Genomic DNA, 17,347 nt, shown 5'->3' on the forward strand with positions numbered 1-17,347 from the left:
TTACAGCAGGAATAAACACCTCGTTGTAAAATGTGATGATATCAACATGATCTGATCCTCCCACTCTCTGTGAAATCGGATATTGAAACAACTTAAGTCTTCTCCACACAGTAAACGACATTGTTTTGGTCTAAGAAGGTTTTCTAGGTATACCCCAGGTCGGCGTCCTTGTCGTGAATCAACAAAAACGCTGCGGAAAACCTGTGGCTTGCATTGGGGTTGCTTCCGGTAGTTGTATATTATTTCCCTAAAAGTGAGGCTCATTTGGGATATCTGCAAACGGTTCATAAATAGTTGCAAGTGAAAGGAGAGCATAAACTAGAAAAGCATTAGAGTAAAACCTTGAATCACACTCTCAACGAACCTTGGCCATTCCGTAGAAGCAACAAAGGATTATCTGGTCGATATGCCGATTGAAGAAAAGAGAAGTCTGTTGACTAAGTACTCGCTGAAAGAGACAATATACACTCTCCCTCATTTGCTGAGAAAGCTGTAGCCTTTCAATCATCCCATTGATTCTCACAGCAGCCAATTTATTGATCTGGGAAGAACCATCAAGAGTAACCATGAATGTATCACAATATGCATATACTGAAAGAGCAAATTATCTAATCATATTTATACGCTACATTTATGCTTAATCTTTTACTAAAAGCTATGCTGAAACGAATCTGGATTGATTTGATTTCTAGTACCTTTGTGAAGAAAATGTTGATCCCAGTTTCAGCACAGGTTTCTCCTCCACCACCTGGGTTTGGCCGTGTTGGACTGTAGATGAAGTAGAAAAAGGTAATTTCAACAAGTAAATGGAGGGAGATAACAAGTCAGGAATAGTGAAGAACTCGGCCTTCCGACCATAATCAACAAAAACTAATACCTGGCAAAGGCAGACTGCAGAGGAGGTGGCAGCATCTTTGATTTAAGGTTTCCAAGTGTCAATAGACGATCCTTAATTGGCGATGTAAAGGAATTGCGTTCCACCAAAACACTCTGGTATTCACTGCAGAGCCTTTTAGGTGATCTAACATCCACATTTTGTCCTGTGAGACAATTATAAAAAGTTTTGGCAAGATCTTTACACAGAAAACCATTACTTTACAAAAAACTGAAAGAAATTTACCTGGGCAAAGTTCATGCTTTGGGACAGCAGAAGCAGGAGATGATCCTCCGGAGAAGTTAATAAGTGCAGCAATTGCGTCTAGAGAGGGCATTGGTTCAGCTAATAGTCCCAGGCGATTGATCTCTGATGAAAGAGGTGGTCTAGCAACAATCAGAGAGTTGTACATTGACGAACCCTTTTCCCACACCATACTTTCTAGGAGCCGTTCCTCCAATGAGTTCAAGTGTCGTCTCAACTCTCTGGGAAGAGAATCTTCATGTCTGATGAAACTCTCTATCACTTTGCTGAGATCAAAAGCTGTGATGCCAGTCCTCTCCAGGACAGCAGGGAACAACATTGTTATTGTCTTGTGGGTTGCTAGAACCAATTCAGCTGAGCATGCAAGCATGCATCGATGAAATCTCTCATTCGTCAATAAAGAGGTTAAATTGCTTGCATGCAAAAGTTGAGCTTCTGCTTTACACATCGCTTCAAGAACCCGATAGTATAACTTGAGGGCTTCTGATCTCCTTTGCTCTATCCATATGTCATCCATCAGGTTAACACTTTGTAGGCTTCCACCTGTGCACCGATCACCAAGGGAACTATTTGGAAATATAGCCTCCAATATTATATGTGCCCTCCGCGTGACATCATTTGTTATATCTTTGTCACATGATTTAAGGAAATGTTCCAACTCGGGAGAAGGTTTTGATGGAAGTGGGCATATAACAGTCCGGAGCCACTTTGCAGTTGTCATTGCTGTACTCACCGGAGTTGCTATTGTCTTGTTGTTATTACTAACACCATTTGTTATAGAAGTAGAGGGTGACCGGAGAGGAGAGAGTGGGCTTGTGACTGTCCTTGCAGGTGAACCCAACAATTCAATTTTCCGCTGCAGAAATTACAAAAACATGGTAATACTGACCTCTGCCCAAGCAAAAAAAAAAAGGGAAGGAAATATTCTATGGCGCTTACCTTGACACCAGTCATATTTACAGCTCCTCCAGATAAGCTTCCTGAACCAAGTAGGCTATCCTCTTCATTGATGAACATCCTCTCATCAAGTTCACCTTTGTTACAAATTGCATCATCATAATCTTTTTCTAACGTACTTAAACTACTTGAGATGGATGTCTCATCCAATAAATCTTCAAAGTAGGCTAAGCCATCTGCCATTGAAAACCCAATTTCAGAAAGAAAAAAAATAGATGATGGTACAGAAAATTCATACAACTGTGAATAAAAGATTATCAAAGATAAATCTAGGTCGTGAGGGATGAAAAGAAAAAGAAAAACCTGGGTCAATATTCTCTAATTTGTCAGTTTGACACTTGGATGCTAGAGAAGGCTTTTTCTTCAATATTGTTTCAATAAGATTATTTGCTTTCTCCATTGTTATCTTCAATTCATCTTCTGACGTGTCATAGATGTTGCAAAGTGAAGCAAGCAGATCTATGCCTTTGCCATCTTTCTTAACTGCGACATATCAATAAAACAAGAATAGTGGATAAACATTGTGCATGTCATCATGGTAAGTCATTCAATTGAACTTAGAATCGGAAAACACTTACCAAAGCGTCGAGAGTCTTGGAGGTTGAAATTCCTAAACTGACGAGGTACGTGTATAATCAAAATAGCCTGACAACAAAAGCCAACAACAAAGAAAAGTTAGCCTATACACATGATCACTTCATTATTTTCAATTAATTTAGTATATAGGCAAGGAGATGAATGAAAGATTAGGGAAAACTCCATAGGTATTCACTAACCAATATAGCGACTAAGCCATTTGTACAAGTCACGAGGTCCTTAAAACGGCTGAATGCATGGATTCGGAGTGCCAAAAATAATAGCCATCCGAAACGGTAATAGTCAGACACATGGCTAACAGAAGCTTCACAATTCAAATCCTTTTCCACATTAGTGTCATTTGTCAAGAAGAATTCCCGATATGCACGCTTATAGTATCTGTAATCAAGACATGGCCAACAAAAGAAGTCACATTAATCATAAAAAAAATCACAGAAGATTTTAACATGATGACAGGCATCTGAGATTTCTAATAGTTAATTACTGAAAAGCAGATAGAATACTGCTTAATGTAAAGACGAACAGAACTCTTTCTCTGTATCAGTTATTAGAAACACAAAAATGACAAAGGAGTGTCAACTAAAGAAGCTAGACCCACTTGCTTAGAAGGCTAAGATGCACAAAGTTTGCCTGCAACTCCTTCGCCTAATATATGAAATTAGCAAAAAGCAACAAAAGATGTGAGAGACAGGTGCAAAAACCAATGGCTTGAAACCAAAAGCATATTAAAACACATAAATCGGTACCTGAAGTCTGTTTTCCCAGTCTGTTCCATAGAGTTCACGCAAGACAGGGCCAGCCTTCACCACAAACTGAGGTAACTCCTTAAAGAAATCCACAATGCTGAAAACACAAAGGAAGGAGAAACGGATTCCACTACTGAGTCAAAGAACGGAGATAAAGAACAATGGACTGAATTGGTAATTACGCACTTTAGCTTTAGAACCCTCAATATTTGACATAAATTAAGGCCATTATCACTAGACACGCCCTGAAGGTTTTCTTCTTTCCGCTCGCTTAGACTTTTCACGGAATACAAGATAAATGCAAACCAGAACCTCTCTGCTTCTTCCGCCTGACAAGAAAAGAAGCTCGTTACTCGTACTCGCCCACCATTAACCAATAAAGCACGAGAAAACAGAACAAATATATTTCACCGTTCCGCTTCCAATGCTAGAAGTATTTGCTGATAAAATCTGTTTGGTTTCTTTGAACAGTTTCAAAGCTTCACTGCGCTTGATCCCCTCAATAGATAGTCCTTTCTGCAATAAAGCATCACCTCCAAGTCTCAAAACTACAATTTTCAATTCGTCTAGACAATCAACGACCTCTCATACAGTTTAGAACATTGAAGACATTATATTTATATACCTCGCATAAGTCCATGAAAGATGCTTCAGTGACATCCATTTCACTCGCTTTCCCTCTGGCCTCGATGGATGGAGTGACAGGAGGCTGAACCTGAACTTCTTCCATAGTCTCCAAAGGACCGAGAGCTTACAGGAGAAGACCGAAGACAGCGATGGCGGCGGCGGAAATTACAGTTACGGCGAGGTGAACGGCGGAGAGATCTCGTAAAACCCTAAACCCCTTTGATTGAAGAAACAACCCCAAAAAAAAATATTGTCCAATTTCAAGCTCACGAGTTCAACGTATTGCAGTTCTTCGCAAAATCAAAGAGCAATATTGAAGCTATTAACAAGGAAAAGTAGGCATTTTCCTAAAATTGATTACTTTAACCAAAACCCCGTCAAAATTACAATCGACAAGCGAAAAAGATTCTTCGAGTTGAATTTACCGAAACATCATATTTCAAATCTAAGAAAAAACCAAGAGAAAAAGGATCTTACGATCTTTTTCTCCCACAGATTCCGAAACAAAACCTCGACGATTCTCCTGAACCGCGAAGAACGAGAAAAACGAGCAAAAGCCAGCTACAAACAGCGTCTTCAACGGTCAAATCGACGAATTAAGAAGAGACGTTTCCACGCAAAACCCTAAAATCTTCCCTCTTATCCTGTGTTCATCCACTCTCTCTCTCTCTCTCTCAACGTCTGTCTGTTTCTCTTTCTCTCTCTAGCTTTGGGACCCTTTTTTGTGAGAGGGATTGTCTCGCGCGGGAAAACAACACGCACGAGGCTCGCACATGTGTGGCGATATATATAATAAACATCATCAGCCAATGAGAAACCGCCACGTAATACATTAAGACCCCGTGTTTACCGCCAAAACTCTCTCACTGTCGTTACCTGAATAAAACACTTGGAAAGTAGAGAAATAAATCCCGATCTTTACATTTCTTTGAATTATTTCCATTTTTAATTTCATAAATCCATCCGATTTCTCTAAATTTAAATTTTGAGTTTTTATTTAATGTCTTCCTATTTTCCTATTTGAAACTTGGAAAAATCGAATACATTTTAAAAGAATTCGAAAAATAGTAGATAAAAATAATGTTTACGAAAAAACTTTTGAATACATTATTTAAATAGAGATTCAGACTATTTATATTTTTTCCGAAAAAAAATGGATAAATTGTTGTGAGGGTTAATAAATCGGATGTTCCCTGGCGTTGACGGCGTTTGTGTTACCGTGACGGCGTAACGCCCGGCGACGTATTGGTTTGATCCCGTTTTAAATGGGGAACTATTTTACGGGCTTGTTTGGTCAGGGGAATAAGAGTACACTGTTACCATTTTTTTCATGAAAGAGAGACTTGATCTGGTCCAATTCTAGATTTTGGGCCTTGGGCTTATAGGGCCCAAGGGAAGTATACTGTATTTTCCAGTTTTGACCTTCACCCTAATAAATTTACTGTTTCACTCCACCGCTTAACAGAAACCACGTGTCTGATCACTCCACATAGTAGCCGACACGTGTAAACACGAGATCGGCCCACTTGCCCACGTGTCAATTCCCAGACGACCAACCGGTTCTTCAATCATCGATCGCTTGCCGGGGTATTTTCGGAATTACAGAAAGTGCCAAAAAAATTAATTTTTTTCCGGGAAACCGACTATGGGATAAAAGATATGATTTACACGTGGACCAATGAGAAAGGCGGTTTAGATGGAGGAGAGATATAGACCACGAATCTCATCGATGAAATCTGGGCCACGAAATAAGTTGAAAAGTTGATCACGCGCTCTCCACGCGCGTGCCTCCTGCAAGTTGCCGTCTCTCTTACTACTACAGAGCAATAAACAATGAACACATAACAAAACACACACACACACGCTCAGCCGCCTCTCAACTTTTGCTTTCAGGTGAAGAGACCATTTTCATATCCTTCGCTGATTGACCCAAGGATTTTTGTTCATCTGGGTCTTGTCGTTCGATCGAGTTTGTGATTTGGGTCTGGTCGAGTTCTTGTCTTTGATTCGTTGCAAGGTGAGGGTTTTTTTCCTTCAGGGTTTAATCCCTTTTTTTCTTTCGTTTCGTCGAAGTTCAGTAGATTCGTTTCTTCAGATTCTTTGATTTGTGGCGAGGGATCTCCAGTTGTCCATAGCTTTTCTCTAATCTGATGATTCTTCGGAACTGTTAGTTCAATCTTGAAGGTGTTCTTGTTCCGAAGATGGGTCTTTTTTCTTTGAGATTCCCTGTTTCCTCAAGTGTTCATCTGTTGCATCTAGCTTTTCTGAAACTTGATGTATCTATGTAAAGGGTCGTTTCAAATCATTTCTACAGTAGCAATTTCGATATCTGTGACTGTTTCCTGTAAGGTTTGTGTGTTGAAGTTGTGTCTGAATCCTGGTATTTGTGTGTTTCTCGTAGTTTCTGACAATAATACCTTGATTTCTTCAGCTGAGTCGTAATGGATGGGTATCTAGGGAGGAGTTTTGATGATTTTGTTGTGCCAAAGTGTCAAGAATCATCGGACGCGTTCGCAGCTCCAGATTTTTGGGGTGGATGGGCCATGAACATTCCAGAAGCTCCCGAGAAATGCTTCATCATGGATCACTATGACGCAATGAACCATGGGTTCAGCGGCGGGTTATACAGTCAGATGGAGACAAGGTCAATCCAAGAGTCGAAGAAGTTGAATATATACGCTGATCTCTGCAGTGAAACGAAGGACGATCATCGGCAGCTTCATGATTTCGACGGAATCCAACAAATGGATGATATATTCCTGTACAGCCACGTTCTTTCAGTTATTTGATTTACCATCATGTAGGATAATTGGCATTGGTCGGGATATTTGGCATTAGTCTTATGTTTCAGATGTAACTGTTTTCTCTCATGTTTTTGTTTCCGGTTTGACTGAAGAAGTTCCATTTTGGAGGATGTTCCAGGGAACTGGAGCCGTGATCCGTCCTCGGGGCTCGGTTGTCTGAAGCCGTCGAATGATTACGTCGATTCTTCTACGTTTGTTGACAGTCTTAGCTGTGATGTTCCCATGTCCCCTTTTGCCCCCTGCAGCTCTGGACCTTGCCATGACATGCCTTTGAAGGTAAGCTCTTATTCTTGAAAGAGAATCTTGATCTATATACACACATACTATTGGTTTCATAGTTGCCTCTGCAACCCATTTGGATCATTCTTAACATTTTGTATGTGGACTTACGTTATACAATTCTGCACTTTTGTCTTTTGGTTCAAGGGGCAGCGGCCGTTCACGGTCTTGGACCTATCCGAGGGGGACAGGTCGAATGAATACTCGGAGGTTGAGGCATCGATGGAAGAAGAAGTCCTACACGATCTACAAAGGGCTACCGAAAAGGTTAGAGAATGCGGATTACCAGCAACAAATGACCAAGGTTTACTTCATAACAAAAACTTACAATGGTCGATGTTTCGGTAATAGTTGACTGACGAGACGAGGAAATGCTTCCGCGACACCTTTTACCGTCTCGCCAAGAACTCGGTACATGACCCAGAAGACCACCGTCCCGCGCAAGCTCGTGGCTCACACGGCGGTGATCAGAGCGATAGAATCAGGTACAGAATCGTCTGTTCCAAAGCTTTTCTTGCTGGATCTTGATTTTTTTTTCCTTGATGCCCAATTTGCGTGAAGAAGTCGTAATGATGGACAAGAAACGTAATCTTGTGTTTGGTCGCAGGTCAAGGAGACAACATGGGACTGAATCGGAAACGAACTCGATCGATCGGGCCATTGCGAACCTCACATTCAACAAGATGGAATCCAACATAGAAATGTTTCCCCTGCCCGAAAAAGGATCAGAAGGCAGCTCTAAACGGAGAACGCGTTACTGAAACCAGCCAGGGACCGGAACAGATCCTGTAAAGATGCATCTGGAACAAACAATCATCATGGTCTCTGAAGCAAATGATATTGAATGCGTCTTTTATGTTTTGTGTATATATATATCTATATATTATATATATATGTGCAATGATGTTCCAAGCTTCAGATTAGGATCTTGTCTTGGTGGAATCCCTTCTTCCATCACTAACATGCCTTTGATGGGTTTTTTTTTTTTTTTGAAAAATAAACAGTTATTTTTTGTAATTTGAATGAAGTCTAAAAACAGGTAAATTTCTAAATATTTTTCGTTATGACCATCTTATTATTATAGAAAATAACAGATTATAATGTGTAAAATTTGAAAATAAATAGAAAAGTGAAAATAATAATTTAAAAAAAATTAAGGAAGAAAATTGAAACTATTTCCCGATCGAAGTGGGAAACAACCTTCGGAACAGCATTGCCGAGAAATAGTCAGAGCTAATGAGCTATAGCTTTACTAAATTAATTTAAATCCATCTTAAATTTAAATTAATCCACGTAAGCGCACCATGAACTTAAACCGGCGACCTGAACAGATATATATTATATATATGTAAACTGTAGACAGTAGACTCACGTTTGCATATATTAAACAAATATATATTCGACTCATCGTGCGTACCATTAATCATTTCATGTATAAAATTTGTTGCGTTACATTTCATTTGTATTTGTCGAGGATTATTTCTCAGTTGCATGAAATGACAACACCACCGCTAACGCCGAGGATAACGCCTACAACGATCTCACCGCTCGGAAGCCCGACTTCCAAAAAAGCGTCTGCGTCTGCGTCGCGGCCGGCGATTACGCTAGAGCAGCCGTCGGGGAAGAACAAATCCAGCGGCGGCTCTAAATCGACAAAGCTCCTCCGCCGCGTCAGGTCAGTTTTCCGGTCACTTCCGATCATAACGCCGATGTGTAAATTCCCCGTCGGCGGAGGAACGCGTCTCCACGAGAACCACGTTCACGGCGGTACCCGCGTTACGGGAACGCTGTTTGGGTACCGGAAAACGCGTGTTAACATCGCGATTCAGGAGAACCCGCGTTCGCTGCCGATTCTGCTGCTGGAACTATCGATCCCGACGGGGAAATTGCTACAGGATCTGGGGGTGGGTCTGGTGAGAATCGCGTTGGAGTGCGAGAAAAAACCCAGCGCGAAGATCAAAATCATCGACGAACCCATTTGGACACTGTACTGCAATGGTCGGAAATCAGGTTACGGCGTGAAGAGACAGTCCACGGACGAGGATCTGTTGGTGATGCAGATGCTCCACGCGGGGTCGATGGGCGCCGGAGTTTTGCCGGTGAACAGCTGCGTCGGAGGTGCGGCGGAGCAGGGTGGCGGAGCGGCGGCGGCGGAGGGAGATCTGACGTACATGAGGGCACCTTTCGAGAGGGTGATTGGGTCGAGAGATTCAGAGACGTATTACATGATGAACCCTGACGGGAATGGTGGGCCTGAGCTCAGCATCTTCTTCGTTCGGATTTAGATACAATTTTTTATAATAAAAAAAAAATAAGCTTTTGATTTCGTAATTAATCTGAAATTTATTATGTAAACCTGAATATTTATAAGTATGCGAATGTTTTGGGGGTTGGGGCCTTAGCATATAAGCAAATGGAACATTTAATTTCAAAATTTAGAGTTATCCCATTATAGATTCGGATAATTCAGCTTTTAGGATGTAAAATATTGTCTCAATCCATTGTCAACGAATATTTGTGTTCAGCGATTGTGAAAATATTATAACCAACATTGATAATCATTACTAATTGATATTTTTACTATATATGATTTCGGATATAAGTTTAGGGAAAAAAATAGTGAAATGATATATACAAGGGTATTGAAAATAATATTTGTAAAACTACAACATTTTCAATCAGAAAAAATCTAATCTAAAATTTAAGCACTAAACCATGTATATCTTAGTAAAACGGTACACATTTTCGTTGTTATATTAAACACAATTTCATAAAAAAAATGTTTAAAACGTATACTATTTTATTAGTTTAAAATTATAGACGATGCTATTTTCACGGTTTACTTTGTTCCGGTTAGCCGGCAAGATACTCGGGCCCACTTTTTGACGAAGGCCTATAAATTGGGCCTTCTCTAAAATAAAGAAAGCCCATATGTTTGACCCATTCTCCGTAGTGGGCCTAAATGTAAAAAATCCCTACGGAAAACCAATTTTTTCTTTTTTTTTCCCTTTCGGCATCAGTTTCAGTTTCACTCCGCGACAGTCATTCGTTCGCGCTCCGATCAAGGACGACGAAAAGGGCGAAATGACGGTTCGAGAGTCTCTCCATGATGCTGTTAAGGTTTTCTCTCCTTTGCTTTCCTGTGTTCGTGTCTTGATTCTCCGTTTTTGTATCTGATCCTAGCGAGGTTTTTTTTTGCCGAGTTTGAAGTTGTTTACTGTTGTTTGGTTTAGCAGTAAGAATCGTCGTTTGTTTTAGGATTTCTTTGATCGATTTCTATACTGTAAGGAAGGAATGATTCCTTATGATTTCGGAGTTTGTCGTGTGCTTAGTTTAGGCTTCCGGTTTTGTGATTTGTTGCCACGACTTTTGTTCTGATTCGGATCTAAGCTCTCTGTTCCGTGAATGCGAAGCTTTGCAAGTGGATTGCTGTTGCTGTTATGGAAGAAGTATATTCTTGGCCACTAAAAAACTGCCAGGGTTAGAGAGGTGGAGAGAAAATTGTTTGTGCGAGGTGAAAGGCTCGAAATGATATTGTTTCAAAAAAGGAACAGAAACCCGATATCACTGTCTGTGGCTTCATGGATAATACAAAATCTAGAAGATTTTAGCTGCTTGTTTTCTTTAAGTTGGTTGACGATCGGATGAAAATGGCTGACTCAGTTTTTGCCGCAAGTGGCTAATAGTTTTTCTTTTTCTAGAACAAGTGGCATGGATAACACAGCATCTAGTAGGCTTCTTTTTTGTTTTTGATATTGGTGAATTGTCCAAGCTCCGAACTCGTGACCGTATGGCTTTTAATTGCCCCACTTTACCACTTGTTCTGCCCACCTTGGACAACATCTAGTAGGCTTTAGTTGCTTCATTAAGACTTTTGGAGAAATCGAACGGAATGGTTAAGGCTTCAATTTTACATCTTGCTTAATATCGTTGGCGTAGGGAGTCTTTTAGTGTTTCCCGGCCAACACCGGCATGTCGTGAAATCCTTTGGAGTTATTTTCTGATGTCCTTGTATTTTCTTGATTGCATGTGTTGTCATTCGGGTTTATGGTAAACTCTTGTAGCTAAGCGGACACGCAGAGATTTAGAACAGGAAACATTTTTCTCATGAAATAAGGTAGGATGTGTATTTCACTAATGCATGAAGGAATTAGCAACACGGATAGTTACATAAATCGTGCATGAAGTACAGAAGAAAAAGATGCTTGGAAACAATAACAGCCCTCTTTGATAGATTTGGTCTCAACAATTCACCTCTATCAGATGAAGTGGAAATGTTATGTGACCTGCTTCTGATAGATTTCTCTGTCAATTGCACTTGAAAGCGAGGCCAGAGTCTCCTAACTTCTCATCCACTAATTTGGATAATCTCTCCGCCTGAGAAGGGCGAAGATAGTTCATCCAGTCAGACACTTGACCTTTCCTAAACAAGAACCTGTTCTCGAAGTTCTTGATGGATTTGCTGGATTTGTTGACTTCCAAGTTCCTCAGATTGTCAAAGCTGCACAACTTTGCAATCTCCCTTGCAACACCTTGTTTTTCCTCTTCTTCTGTGAAAGGGAGTCCCAAGAAATCAGCCAGCTTCTTCAAGTTTGACTCTATGTCTTCCTTCATGTCCTCGTATTGCAAAAACAACAGTCTGTCTGGTCGCTCCAAGCTCTCTTTCCAGTATCCCAACATGTGCTCCCAGAAGGGGCCAAACCCAATGACTCCCCTGCAATACAAATCAAAACCTTCGTCTAGCGAAATCGGGCTTGTAGATTCAGATTTTATGTTGTTGACATAATGCCAAGAAGAGACAAATGTGTCGAACGGGTTCCGACAAAGGTACACGACTTTAACATTGGAGTTCTTGATTGAATCTTTCAGGGAACCGAAAGGAACGTGGGTGGCAAAAGTTCTCGGGCTTGGAATATGGGAGAGGTGGGGGATATAACGGTGGTTTGCATAAAGCTTGTACTCAAAGAAAGGTATGAGATCATGAGGATTTGAAGTGAGAAGAGGATGGCCACTCGACGAGACCGGGAAGCTGTGACGGTTAACAAGAGCAAACGTCAAGGCCTTCAACCAGGTGGTTCCAGATTTAGGTATGGTTGCGATTATGATATCACCGTCCACTGATTTGAAATGTTTCTGAAAGGACATTATAGATTGAATCTCCTTGGCTTGGCACCAAAACTCTTGAAACAGGTAAAGATATCGAGTTCTCCATCCTCTCTCTCTGGGAAGTGAATCCAATAACTCTCTGCACTCGGAACTCAACCCTTCTTCTTCTTCCTCTCCTCCTCCGCTTACGTACTTGTCGTTGCCCTCTAGGCCTCCTTCCTTCATTAGCTCGATCTTATGACAACCTGCGGAAGCAGGGATTGCCGTCATGCTAGAGGCCGCCATTGTCTTTGGTATGTACTTGTTCTTTCCTTCTTTTTTATTTTATTTTTGGGTAAATATAGATTTTTTTTTTTTGGTTGTGTGGATTTAGTTTCCGTGAGGTGGTTCGCTTTATATAACGTTTTTTTTTTTCCTGCATGGGGTGTGAAAGACCCAAATGGGTCATACTTATTTGCACACGTGAAAAATGGCTTGTTAAAGGGAGAGGTTTAACCCCACTTGATTTCTTCTCGAGAGTATTGTCTCTGTGGGCGCGTGTTCTTGATGTTAGTTGTGCATGGTCAGTGGTCTAATTAATACTACTAAAACTTTTCATCTTTTACGTTTTCTCTCATTTATTCCCAATGAATGATATGATCTGAAGTCCTAAGTAAGAATATTTTTGATAATTCCTGAACTGAGTCACGGTTTTATCGATTGATTTCAGATCGGTTTAGATTATATCGGGGTTCCATTCCATACATGGAACCGAATCACCCACCCCTTGTTAGAACCTATTGTTTCTTTTTCTGGGCCCTCATAACTATTTTTTTTTCCCGAAAATCTGTCGCCGATGTACAAGTTTTTCTTCTCCGGTCTTTGTATTTTTCTGGTCGACTTGCGATGGCTTCGTGATCTACTCATTTTTTTTTCAAGTTTTTGGATATGCGAGTCAGATACTTTTCTCGTTTTGTAACTAATTTATGATTTGTAAATTATGAAAATCATATCAATTGATGTGTGATGATTTCCGTCGCATATCAATTAATAAAATCATGAATTCGGATTCTAAAATATAATATGAAGTATGAGTTGTGGTCAAACTAAATAGCTAGTCAATGGATCCTCCGTTCTACGGTTCTGATCATGGTGTCTTTCATTTTCTTTTCTTTTTTTCATATCTTTATCATTTATAGACCAAAATTTTCAAAGCGCCTCGTGCAAGTCGATGTCACGTAAGGACAAGAAAGTAAAATAAAATAACAAAAAATAAATAAATAAATAAATAAATAAAAACAGGAGAGAAAGTTCATCGCATATGGATGCAAAAACAATGTATAGAAAGAAGAAAAAATCCGGTCTTGTGAGGAAGTTAGTTTACATACGGATCTCAAGCAGTTCATCTTTATCCCAATTGGTTCACTCCCAATCACATTCCTCTTAGGCAAGTTTCTAGTTGTTGCCCAGTGGTCCTAACTCATGGCCCCACATCAACTTATTAGGCAGCCACAAGCCCCATGCCATATAACATAAATATAAACTGAAATCTCTTCCGAATATTACGATTTAAAATCCGTATATCTATAGATTTTGACTTGAATTCCGCCCAAAAAAAATGTGTTGCCCTTGTCCCAGTGGCTGTTAGAGAAAAAAAATACATTTAATTGTAGCAAGATTGTCTTTCGGTTCAGGGTATATGTGGTTAGATCGAAAGTCTAATAAACCAATTTGGTTAACAAAAAAAATAATTTATGTAACGATGGTGTCTATCAACAACCCCAACCACAAAAATTAATAGTAGTGTACTTACTATATATACATATAGATTTTACGCTCGAGTATTCATAGCGGTGAAGGGGTTCTTCTATATTGGCTTCGGCTTATTTAATTTGGTACGCAGATTCGTACACACGTTATAAAAGATGAAATCTCGAGAGAGAGCTCCATTATATTTTTAACTACTTAATTTGTTATCACCATATATAATATATAGTTTAATGAAAGTAAATGTCGACTTGCACGAAATGATAATCAGAAATAGTCAGCATCACTAACCTAATATTCCTAAAACCGATCCCTTATTATTATTATTTTATTACACAGACTCCACTCGGATAACCACCGGATAAGTATCTAAAAGATCAAACATTTTTTTAAGAGAGAGGGAGCAGTTGGATCCAATGGAATCAATGACGACATTGACGAGTGCATGTGAAGCCTCAAACGCAATGTTCATAAACCTATGGCCCCACCTCTCTATCATATTCCATATATATATATATATACATACACGTACATTTGTGCATGAACCCGTAGCCCCCCCTTCTCTAATTTGATCATATTCCCGGTTTCTTTTATCATATTCATTTTATATATATAAACCCATGGTGGACCCACTTATCTCTTTTGTCATATTCCCATGGGCCCACTTCTCTATTTTATCCTATTCCTTTTATACGCACACATACACATGTGACATGTCATGTGTGTGTTTGTGGGTGACACATGCAGCCGACTTTTTAATAGAGTAGGGCGGATTGCGTGTTGGATTAAGACGTCGAACCAAATTAATTTATGTTTTAGCTGTCCACCGTGAGGTACAACTTTTTTATTCCCAAAATTATAAAAGCAAGCATCCGATTTCTATATTCGTTTTACAATAAATAAAAGACTCAAAAACTCAAATATTAAAAAACTTTATTGTATGGAAGTTATACTTTTATGATTTCTGATATCTTTCTTTATTTTTTATCTATTTATTTCTATTATACATTATATAATTAAATTTATATTTTTATTCTAAATTTAGTAGTTTCTTTATACAAGTTTTTCACTTTTATATATTAATTTTTTGCTTTTAATTTTTTACTTAAAATTTATTTTAATGTATTCATCTCATTTATTTTAATAAATTCTTATTTGATATTTATTCAATTATTTTAATTTATCTTATTAAACTTTCAATTTTTAAACCTTAGAAAATTTTTCATTTTGTTTTATCAATTTTTATTTTTAGTTAATTTTTCATAATGATATTTTAAATTATTTTTTACTCATTATTTCTTTTTAAATTTTTATTATTTAATAACTTTCTAAAAACTTAAATTTTATATTTATTTCTGTATTTTTAGATTAAAAAATATTTTAAAATCATAATGTACCATACAACATTAGTTTTAATAAGTTGTTTTAACAAAAATAAATAAATATAATACTAAAAAAATATTATCTTATATATATATATATATATATATATATCATTCATTCTATTTTACTTATTATCATTTTTAGTTATTTATTTTAATTAAATTATATTTTTTTATATTATTATACTTTTATAATTATTTTTGGATTTTTACTACCTATATTTTAATTTTAATATATTTTTAAAGAAAAATTTCCAGATGGTATTTAATAGATGAGAAAATTGAATTATGTTTAAAATATGGTAAAAATAAATTATAAACTGATAAGAAATAAAATTTTTATTTTATGGTGCATATATTGTTCTGAATATATTATTATTCACTATTTTATAATTTGAATTCAGCATTGGATATATTTCTAAATCCATTGATTTATTATTATTTATAATCGACAATATTGTTATATTTCTTGTTTTTTCGTTTGTTTCAAGCTATGATCATTTTATTATTTTTTTTAAAAATAAATTAAAATTTTAATATATATTAAAATTAAAATAATAAAGAAAATTGGCACAGCAACAATATCCAAAGTTAAATGCTCAACATCCACTAGAGAGAGTTTTGGAGTGTCAAATGAGGCATCGTGGTTCTACATGGCCATTTGGCAACCACCTCTAGACATTTCTATCACTTTGCAAGTTGTTTTTATTATTATTATTATTATTATTATTATTATTATTATTATTATTATTATTATTATTATTATTATTTTTTGTTGTTGTTGTTGTTTTACAAAAGAATCGTATTTGTTGGAATATTTTTTCCATAAAAAAAACATTGGAAACGTGTTTAGATTGGACACACATAATTATATATATATATATATATACACGCATTTATTGTATATGTTGGGCCATCACAATAATACAACTTGAACTTTTTTATGGTACGATTCAACTGTTTCGCTTAACCTACTCAAATCATAGACAGATCAAAGGCACGTAATATGGTGGTCCATGCAAACGTTGACGTAAAGCGACATTTCCAAAAAACAAATGCAAACAAACATTGATACGTTTGCCAATTAAAAGAAATTGAGAAAAAAATATATAAAATAAAGGGGTAATCGCATAAAAATACCCGAACTTTTACAAAAATTCCACATAAATACCTGAACTCAGAGCCGTCCCAAACATTTTCGGGGCCCTGTACAAAAAAAATTTTATTTATTTTAATTTTAAAATTTAATTCTAATTTTAAAAAAATAAATATAATGTTTTTATAAATATTATTAAAATATTAATAACAATAATTATGATAATAATAATATTATTAGAAATAATAAATAATCATAATATATGATTAAAAGATATAAAAAATTATATTTTAAAGATTTATCATTTTTAAAAATAAATATTTAAAATAAATGATATGATATAAAAAATAATTTTTTAATAATTGGAGTTAAAAAATCAATGTTATTCTAGAATAATATAGATTTTATTTTAGATTTATAAAAAAATTATAACTATAAACTATATTAATTAAAAAATTTAATGATATTAATAGAAATAAATTATGAATTTAATATATGGTGATTACATATAACTCAAAATATTTATTAATTGATTATTACGATAAATGATTTGGAAAAAATAGTTTTAATTTTATATTAAATATTATAAATTTATAAAAAAATTTATTTTTTAATGGGCCCTACCTCATTTGAAAAAGTGTAAAAAAAATATTTTTAAGTGAATTAAACAAAACTTAAAAAATTTGTTATTTTAATTTTTTTAATAAATAATAGTTGTAAATTATAAATATAATAATTTTTTTAAAAATGTGGGCCCCACCCAAATTGTGGGCCCTGTACAAATGCTCCATTTGTACTTGCTCTAAGACGGCCCTGCCTGAACTATATAATTGTCATATAAATACCTGAACTTTTCATAACTCTCACAT

The 17,347-nt window shown here is 36.8% G+C and overlaps 4 protein-coding genes across 10 annotated transcripts in view; 2 read left to right on the plus strand and 2 right to left on the minus strand.

Annotated features, from left to right (window-relative positions):
• The window catches only part of LOC104799327 (retinoblastoma-related protein 1-like), a 6,292-nt gene extending 1,489 nt beyond the window's left edge, over positions 1–4,803 (minus strand). For 2 of the 4 annotated variants that reach the window (XM_010521781.1, XM_010521779.1), the window contains exons 1-16: positions 4,543–4,803; positions 4,064–4,282; positions 3,850–3,954; positions 3,625–3,767; positions 3,439–3,535; positions 3,291–3,337; positions 2,872–3,070; positions 2,674–2,740; positions 2,399–2,578; positions 2,078–2,271; positions 1,121–1,994; positions 878–1,040; positions 696–768; positions 365–541; positions 154–273; positions 12–67 (exon numbers count right to left, since the gene is read on the minus strand). In XM_010521781.1, the coding sequence (XP_010520083.1) occupies positions 12–67; positions 154–273; positions 365–541; positions 696–768; positions 878–1,040; positions 1,121–1,994; positions 2,078–2,271; positions 2,399–2,578; positions 2,674–2,740; positions 2,872–3,070; positions 3,291–3,337; positions 3,439–3,535; positions 3,625–3,767; positions 3,850–3,954; positions 4,064–4,168 (2,600 nt within the window). In that variant the 5' untranslated portion in view covers positions 4,169–4,282; positions 4,543–4,803. Of the gene's footprint in view, positions 1–11; positions 68–153; positions 274–364; positions 542–695; positions 769–877; positions 1,041–1,120; positions 1,995–2,077; positions 2,272–2,398; positions 2,579–2,673; positions 2,741–2,871; positions 3,071–3,290; positions 3,338–3,438; positions 3,536–3,624; positions 3,768–3,849; positions 3,955–4,063; positions 4,283–4,542 lie in introns of those variants that run through there. The other 2 variants (XM_010521780.1, XM_010521782.1) reach the window with 2 other exon arrangements.
• Positions 4,804–5,870: 1,067 nt separating this feature from the next.
• LOC104799328 (protein LNK3) lies at positions 5,871–8,202 on the plus strand. 4 transcript variants are annotated; one of them, XM_010521784.2, is made up of 6 exons: positions 5,871–5,958; positions 6,497–6,826; positions 6,962–7,145; positions 7,296–7,415; positions 7,500–7,633; positions 7,756–8,202. In XM_010521784.2, the coding sequence occupies exons 2-6, from the start codon at positions 6,507–6,509 to the stop codon at positions 7,907–7,909; spliced, it is 912 nt and encodes a 303-aa protein (XP_010520086.1). In that variant the 5' UTR covers positions 5,871–5,958; positions 6,497–6,506; the 3' UTR covers positions 7,910–8,202. The 4 variants fall into 4 exon arrangements, with proteins under 4 accessions (XP_010520086.1, XP_010520088.1, XP_010520087.1 ...); XM_010521786.1 differs by having other exon boundaries at positions 5,885–6,082; positions 7,302–7,415; XM_010521785.2 differs by having other exon boundaries at positions 5,887–6,082; positions 6,965–7,145.
• A 355-nt stretch (positions 8,203–8,557) lies between these two features.
• LOC104799330 (protein MIZU-KUSSEI 1-like) lies at positions 8,558–9,556 on the plus strand. Its single transcript, XM_010521787.1, has one exon. The coding sequence runs from the start codon at positions 8,579–8,581 to the stop codon at positions 9,431–9,433; it is 855 nt and encodes a 284-aa protein (XP_010520089.1). The 5' UTR covers positions 8,558–8,578; the 3' UTR covers positions 9,434–9,556.
• A 1,700-nt stretch (positions 9,557–11,256) lies between these two features.
• Positions 11,257–12,633, minus strand: LOC104799331 (cytosolic sulfotransferase 15-like). The gene has a single exon (XM_010521789.2). The coding sequence runs from the start codon at positions 12,537–12,539 to the stop codon at positions 11,457–11,459; it is 1,083 nt and encodes a 360-aa protein (XP_010520091.1). The 5' UTR covers positions 12,540–12,633; the 3' UTR covers positions 11,257–11,456.
• Positions 12,634–17,347: the final 4,714 nt, after the last annotated feature.

Source organism: Tarenaya hassleriana, unplaced genomic scaffold, assembly GCF_000463585.1.
Source record: "Tarenaya hassleriana unplaced genomic scaffold, ASM46358v1 Cleome6, whole genome shotgun sequence".
NCBI lineage: Eukaryota > Viridiplantae > Streptophyta > Magnoliopsida > Brassicales > Cleomaceae > Tarenaya > Tarenaya hassleriana.

Excerpts from the sequence above, each read along its gene's own strand:
- LOC104799328 (XM_010521784.2), top strand. The coding sequence starts at position 6,507 with ATGGATGGGTATCTAGGGAGGAGTTTTGATGATTTTGTTGTGCCAAAG. Across the intron at positions 6,827-6,961 it reads CAAATGGATGATATATTCCT|AAGTTCCATTTTGGAGGATG; the intron begins GTACAGCCACGT and ends GTTTGACTGAAG. Across the intron at positions 7,146-7,295 it reads GCCATGACATGCCTTTGAAG|GGGCAGCGGCCGTTCACGGT; the intron begins GTAAGCTCTTAT and ends TTTTGGTTCAAG.
- LOC104799330 (XM_010521787.1), top strand. The coding sequence starts at position 8,579 with ATGTATAAAATTTGTTGCGTTACATTTCATTTGTATTTGTCGAGGATT.
- LOC104799331 (XM_010521789.2), bottom strand. The coding sequence starts at position 12,539 with ATGGCGGCCTCTAGCATGACGGCAATCCCTGCTTCCGCAGGTTGTCAT.